The sequence below is a fragment of the Pelodiscus sinensis genome, unplaced genomic scaffold (assembly GCF_049634645.1).
Source record: "Pelodiscus sinensis isolate JC-2024 unplaced genomic scaffold, ASM4963464v1 ctg34, whole genome shotgun sequence".
In the NCBI taxonomy this organism is placed as follows: domain Eukaryota; kingdom Metazoa; phylum Chordata; order Testudines; family Trionychidae; genus Pelodiscus; species Pelodiscus sinensis.
In genome coordinates, this window is record NW_027465849.1 from 5,277,554 (window position 1) to 5,284,278 (window position 6,725).

The 6,725-nt window shown below is 66.7% G+C and overlaps 1 protein-coding gene across 1 annotated transcript; it reads left to right on the plus strand.

Annotated features, from left to right (window-relative positions):
* Positions 1 to 597: 597 nt before the first annotated feature.
* On the plus strand, positions 598 to 5,032 carry LOC142823834 (maestro heat-like repeat family member 5). The gene is made up of 11 exons (XM_075915434.1): positions 598 to 1,018; positions 1,305 to 1,408; positions 1,727 to 1,849; positions 2,385 to 2,452; positions 2,572 to 2,677; positions 2,949 to 3,044; positions 3,210 to 3,314; positions 3,704 to 3,839; positions 4,069 to 4,163; positions 4,412 to 4,564; positions 4,921 to 5,032. Exons 1-11 carry the CDS (start codon positions 628 to 630, stop codon positions 4,936 to 4,938), a joined length of 1,395 nt encoding a protein of 464 aa, XP_075771549.1. The 5' UTR covers positions 598 to 627; the 3' UTR covers positions 4,939 to 5,032.
* Positions 5,033 to 6,725: the final 1,693 nt, after the last annotated feature.

Below are 6,725 nucleotides of genomic sequence, written 5' to 3' on the forward strand. Positions count from 1 at the left end.
CCAGCTTGGGACCCAACAGACTAGCTGAAGGACGGGGGGTGGTTTGCAGGAGCCGTGGGGTGGGGGATGCAGCCCCCATTGTGGGGACTGGGGAGGTGGGGCTGGAACAAGTCTATGCCGGTGTCTTTGGGGAGAACGCTCCACCCCCCACACCTTAGATTCTCCCCTGATTGGCCAAGAAGGGGCTGTTGATGGGCAGGAGACTCGTGGAATGAGGAGTAACGGTAGTTTGAACTAGGAAGCCTAGTTCGAACTACCTAGTTCGTGCCCCGTGTAGCCGCGCTGCACGGGGTTCGAACGAGCGGGGTTTTAAAAATGGCGGCTCCCCGCTTATGCAAATGAAGCCCGGGAAATTCAAATCCCGGGCTTCATTTGCAAGTGCGGTATGCCTACATTACCCTCCTAGTTCGAACTAGCGGGGTAGCGTAGACATACCCTCAGGTCCTTGCAGTGCCTGTGCAAGACCGAACCGATAAGCAAGGGGCCATTTGGGGGCTGGGGGCAGTCGCTCTGGGGAGCTGGAACCCCTGGATTTCGTTCATCAGGCTGCGCCCCAAGCTCCCCTTTGCTCCCCTCATTTCCAGCATGGCCAAACGTTTTCAGCTGTGGTTCAAGAAAGCCCTGAAGATGGCCCCAGGGCCGGTGGGGAGCAGCTTCTCCGTCCCCGCGGGCGGGGAAGCTGGATCCCACCAGCTCGGGGCGACTCGCCCACCGGCCAGGCCCCCCCGGACCTGGCTCCAGAGGCGGCTGGGCAGGCGGGACCCAGCCCAGCGGGGGAGCCGGGTAGGGTGGCTCCGGGGCCTCCTCTGTGGAGAGAAACACCTGCCCCGGGAGCCCAGCCCCCATTACCACCAGGGGGCATCGCCCTGCCCGGCCCCCGGGGACCTGCCAGTCTCCGGGAGCCCCCAGCCCGTCGCTCCCCGCACCAGCCCCTGCAGCTGTGGGTCCAGGTCCGTCAGCAGCAGCGCCTGGGCCTCCAGCTGCAGCCGGGCCACCTCCCGCAGCCGCTCAGTCCCAGGTGAGGGGCCGTGAACACGCTGGGCCCAGGGGCTCACCCAGTACCCGGGGGGGGAGGGGCAGCCCCAGTGTCTGCCCCGCAGCCAGGGCAATGGATGGGGGGGGGCTGCTTGGCTCTCTTGTTCCTGGTGGGGGCTCTGCTGAGGGCGTTGGCAGATGTGAGGGTGGAAGGGGGATGGGTCCCTGCGAGGGGCGTGTGGGGCCCAACCTGCCCTGGGTCCCTGACATGGGGGCGCGTGACCCCTGCTGGCCGCTGGAGTCACCCTGGTCCCTTCCCTCCCGCACAGAGCCCCCCTGCGCCTCGGCGGAGCTCTGCCAGGAGCGGGTGGACTCCCGGGTGGAGGAAGGGGCCTTCTACGACATCGAAGAGCAGCTCCACACCCGGGACACGGTAGGAACCTTCTCCACACGGGGGGGACCCGAGATTGTCCGGCCCCTTCCCAGCACGTCCCCCCCCCCCCCTCCGGGAGGGGCTTGTCCCTGGGGATCCCCCTGGGACCCCTTCTCCTGCATGACCTGGACCCCCCAAGCTGGGGGCTCTTGTCATGCACCAGCTGGGCCCCCACAAGCCTGAGGCAGCAGTTGGGGGGGGAGTGTGGGTGCTTGGACAACCGGCAGCTCCCACCTCCACTCCTGGGAGACCTGAGCCCTGCAGCTGTCCGTGGGGGGCAGGCAGGCCCCAGGCTCACAGACTCTCTCTGGGGTGCAGAGCCCAGCCGCCCTGCAGCGGTTCCTCTTGGCCATCCCCCTCGCCTGCCTCGCCGCCCTCCAAAGGGGCGAGGACACCCTGGCGCCGCGCTGCTGCAAGGACACCATGATGGCCAGGATCGTTGTAAGCGAGTCGCGGCAGCCGGGAGGAGGGAAGGGGATACGTGGGGTGGACAGGGGTCTGCCTGGGCCATGGCGGCGGGTGGGGGTGCTGGAAACGGGATGGGTGGAGCCAGGAGGGCTGGAGGTGGACATGGGGAGGGTGGGTGGGGATGCTGGAGGAGGGAGGGACACAGAAATGGGGCAGGTGTGGGGTGCCGGACAGGAAGGGGGATTCGGGACAGGGAGGGGTCTCCCCGGGCCATGGGGGGCTGGAAGGGAGCCGAGCGGGCTGCTGGGGATGCGCCTGGGGAGCAGGGATGAGGAGGTTCAGAGGCTGGTCACCAGGGCAGTGAGGGGCAGGAGACGGCCTGGGGACAAGGATTGAGCTGGTCCCGGTTTGGGAGGGGGGTGCTGGGAGGGGCCCTGTGCCGGGCAGGGGGGCTACAGGGCAGCGGGAGGCAGTGGGGTTGGATCCTGCTGGGTGGGGGCGCTGGCCGCTGTGAGCGTCTCTTGGGGGCCCAGCCTCACACGCCCCTTTGTCTCCTTGGGTCTCCCAGGAGATCATGGAGGACTCGCCCCCCCCGCTGGTCTTGGCCGACTGCCTCAACGCCGCCTGCAGCCTCAGGTACCGACCCCCCCCCCCCCCCGCCGACTCCCCCCCAGAGCAGATCCCCTGGCCAGGGAGTGGGAAAGTCTCTGTCTCCTGCTGCTGAATTAACAGCCTCTGCCCCTCTCTCCTGCCAGCACCTTGCAGCCTCCCCTGCGGGCCCAGCTCCTGAGCCCCCTGCTGACGGCGGCCGTGGGACAGACTGTGTCTGGGGACTGGCAGCAGGAGCCCATCCACACTCAGGTACGTCCCTCCGGGCCCTGCTCCCGGGCTGGGCTGGAGCTCCAGAGAGGAGTGGGGGGGGGCCAGAGGGAGGGAAGAAGCTGCAGGTTTGGATCCTTCCCTCCAGGGTTCCCGTTGCTCTCCCGGGGGGCCCGTCCCTTCCACGCCCAGCCTGGGCTCCTCCCTGCTCTGCGAGGCGGCTCAGACCCTGCTCAAGGCTGCACCCCGGAGCCAGCGGGTGGCCTGGATTCCCCAACCCCCCTCTGACCCAGGGCTCCCCCTTGTCTTGCAGCAGTTCATCCGGGCCCTTCCCTACGACCTCCAGGCCCTACTGGCGAGCCTCCTCGCCGAGTCCCCAGACACCGCCCGGCTGCAGCTCATAATGGAGGTGAGCCCCGTGGGGGGGACGGGGCCATTGTCCCTGCTTCCTCGGGGGGGGGCCGAGAGAGGAGCAGTGTCAGTGGCTGGGGGGGGCACAGTCCGAGAGGAGCCCCAGGCTCTGCCCAGAACCGGCACCTCCCTACGGGTCCTGACCTGCCTCTTTCCCCCACAGCACCTGAGCCCGTGGCTGGAGTCCCGCCTGCCCCAGGAGCGAGCCAGGGCCCTTGGCAGCACCACGGCCCTGCTGGGAGTCGCCACCACCCTCCCGGGGTTTGACGTAAGTGACCTCGGAGCCGGGGGGTCTGGGGCTGCAGGGCGCGGGGCTGGGAGCGTCCCCGGGAGGCAGAGGCAGGGCCGGGAATGGGCCGGGAATGGGCCGCGTTCTCCTTTCCCCGGGGAGGGGCGACCCTGGGCCCTTCAGGGGGGCTCTTGAGGGACTGGGCCTGGGGACTGGGGAGTGGCCGTCAGTGGATCCCCTTGTTCCACCCCCGGAGTGACCCTTCAGTCGGGGCCATTGCTCAGGGTTGTCTCCTCGCAAGGCCGGCCCCGCCCCGCCCCGGGAGGTGTCTCTGTCCGTCCCCCGAGCTCAGACCCGCCTCGGTGGCCGTTTGCATGGGACGTGCAGCCCCAGGATGCTGAGGGACCCCCCCTCTTCTCTCCCCTCAGAACTCCGCCGACTGGCCGAGGATGGGTCACCACGTGGCCCAGCTGGGCCTTTTTATTTCGGACCCATCCGAAGACGTCAGCCGGCTGGCCCGGGAGGGGGTGCACAGCCTGTATCAACTCCTCCTGCACCACAGGGGTAAGGAACCCAGCCGGGACCTGGGCCCCAGGGACACCCTGAGGGTGCCGGCGGCGGGGGGAGGGGACCCAGCCCTTTTCCCCCAGACTGGCCCAAGGGGGGATGCGTCCCTCTGTGTTCCCCTTCTGCCCCCTGTGCCCCTCCATTTGCCCAGGGATGCCTGCAGGGACCCGTGGGAGGGGAAGGGCTCAGACCTGCCAGCAGAATGACCCTGTTGTGTCTCTTGCAGGCCTCAACATCCACCAGGCAGAGGACCTGTGGTGCAGACACTACTACAAAGAAAGATGGGTCCTGGCTCACAGCAACAGCGTGAGGGTGGGAGAGGTAAGGACGCGCTGCCAGGGCAGGGCAGGGCTCGGGGGTGGGGCTGGCTGGGGCCCTCGTGGGGGTAGGAGGGTCTTGGGGGCAGGAGGAAGCTGTGACCTGGGGCAGGGGTTGGGGTGCCGGGTGAGGAGAGCGTCTGGGTGCAGGGTCTGGAAGGGAGTTTGGGGGAGGAGGAAGCTGTTTTAGCCCCAGGAGTTGGGGCCGGGCTCTGGGCCGTCAGCTGAAACCTCCTGTGCTCTTGATTCCAGGTCTTTGGGCAGCTCTTCACAGCAGAGCAGGAGAACTGCTTTTTGGACAAGGCTCTGCTCGCTGCCCGCTCCCCCCTGCGGCGCCCCAGCCAGGCCGGGCTGGTCCTGGCCCACGCCCTGCATGGGCAGGCCCATCAGCTCCTGGAATACATGGTGAGCAGCCGGAGCAGATCAGGAGAGTGGGGCAGGGCCAGGGTCTCCTTCCCATCCCCTCAGGGAGTCCCCCGCCCCTTTCCTCAGGCTGCCCCCACCCCACGTCCCTGCTGGCAGAATCCCTCCTGCCCCTGCGAGCGTCCCTGGGGGTGGGGGAGGCTCTGAACACAGAAACTGTCCTAGGAGGCGGGAGGGGGCCGAGGTGTCAGGAGCTCTGGGGGGGGGGGGTCAGGAGCTCACCCTGCGGGCCTGACGGGGGGTGACCAGAGAGCAGGGGGGAGGAGGGTGGAAATGCTGGGGGGCCAGTTCCCCTGAGTCCCCAGGGATGAATGTGACGGATTCTGCTTCCCTTGCAGCAGGAAGACACCCAGTGAGAGCAGCAAGAGCTGAGGAGCCAGCAGCTGCGTCCCCCTCCCCCCAACCCTCCCAATTGTATTGAATTGTATTTACATTCTCATTAAACAATGTTTCAAAAAACATTTGGATCAGGCTTGGTCAATAATTTGTAATGGGGGGGCCATTTTGGCAACTGATCAAGGGCCACATTTCTACCGAGGGGTTTGGGGTCTGGGACGGGGCGGTTGGGTGCAGAAGGGAGCTTAGGGGTGGAGCCTGGGTGCAGGGGGGGGGTATGATCTGGGGCGGTGGATAGGGGTGCAGGGTCCAGGAGGGGGTATGGGCGCAGGAGAGGACTCTGGCCTGGGGGAGGGGCTCTAGAGGGGTGCAGGGTCAGGGAGGGAGCTGTGACCTGGGTGAAGGGGGAGCAGAAGGTTTGGGGGAGGGGGTGCGGGTGCCAGAGAGGAGTCTGGCCTGGGGGAGGGGTGTCGGGGGGGTGCAGGGTCAGGGAGGGAGCTGTGACCTGGGTGAAGGGGGAGCAGAGGGTTTGGGGGAGGGGGTGCGGGTGCCAGAGAGGAGTCTGGCCTGGGGGAGGGGTGTCGGGGGGTGCAGGGTCAGGGAGGGAGCTGTGATCTGAGGGAATGGGGGACGCAGGTTCAGGTGGTCGCCTGGGACAGGCAGTCGGGGAGGGGACGTGGGCGCCAGGGGCAGGCTCTGGCTGCGGAGGTGCCTACCTAGGCAGCTGCGTATGAGGGAGCCCGACTGTCACCTGAGGGGATGGGGGAGCTCAATTTTCAACTGTGGGGAATGGAGGAAATACTGTGGAGTGGAGGGAGCGAGATGGGGGGGGCTGAATTGTTCCCGGAGGGGAGATCTCCCTGGCTTGGGGGGGGGGGCGTTTCCAGCAAAGCCCTCACATAAGAGGGGGACAGACGGGGGGAGGGAGAGGACGGGGATGGGCAGGGCAGGTGGAAATGGGGAGGGGCAGGAGAAGGGAAGGGGGAGGAGATGGAGGAGAGCAGGGGATAGGAGTGGGGGCGGGGATGAGGAGCAGGACAGAGGCAGGGCAGTGGTGGTGATGGCTGAGCGATGAGAACAGCTCGCAGGGAGCTTAAAGCCAGCAGATGCTTTTCGGCAGAGTTGCCATTTGCCCTGGCGGCTTTGCCAGAATAGCTGTGCCAGTGGGCGGGGGGCGGGGGGGGGCTTTTGCCACACCCCCAAGCCAAGCCAGCTGTGGCGGCAAAGCCTTGTGATGTAACCTAAGCCCTTGGCAAGGTCGGGATCAACCTGCTCTGACAATTTCTCGGACCGGCGGGATGAGAAACAAGGATCGTGCAGGGAGATGGGGATGACTAGGAAGCGAATCCAGGTGTGGGGGGAATATCCTGGGTTGGAGGGTCAGTCGATACCCCCGCCTGCCACTGTCTGCCGGGGCTCTGCCCGCAAGATGGAACCAACAGCTGAGTTTGCTTTTCTGCCCCGTCGTGGGCACAAAAGGCCCAGAGCAGCCTCCTGCTATCTTGGAGGAAAGGGGCCAAAGTTCAGGAAGCAGGTGCCAGGCTGGGCTGGAATCCGCGAGCTCCGCTTTTGCTTTGCCCTTCCTGGAAGCTGGGCTGCAGGTGAGTGGCGGTTTCATCTCTGCTCTTGGGGTGTTTCTTGTGGGTTCCGAGTGTGGATCTGAGAGGGGCTGCGCAGGGGCAGTGTCATGAACGAGCTGTAAGCGTTACAGCCCCTTCTGCGCAGGCTGGCTCCAGCCTCCCGTCTGTCTCCAAGCCCTGGGGGAGAGGCGGGAGGCCAGCAGCATGGCCTAGTGGAGGGGGCAGGG

What these genes read in the sequence shown, in the direction of transcription:
- LOC142823834 (XM_075915434.1), top strand. Translation starts at nt 628, where the DNA reads ATGGCCCCAGGGCCGGTGGGGAGCAGCTTCTCCGTCCCCGCGGGCGGG. An exon ending in AGGAGCCCATCCACACTCAG is followed by an intron (nt 2,678 to 2,948) that starts GTACGTCCCTCC and finishes CTTGTCTTGCAG; the next exon opens with CAGTTCATCCGGGCCCTTCC. An exon ending in ACAGCGTGAGGGTGGGAGAG is followed by an intron (nt 4,164 to 4,411) that starts GTAAGGACGCGC and finishes TCTTGATTCCAG; the next exon opens with GTCTTTGGGCAGCTCTTCAC.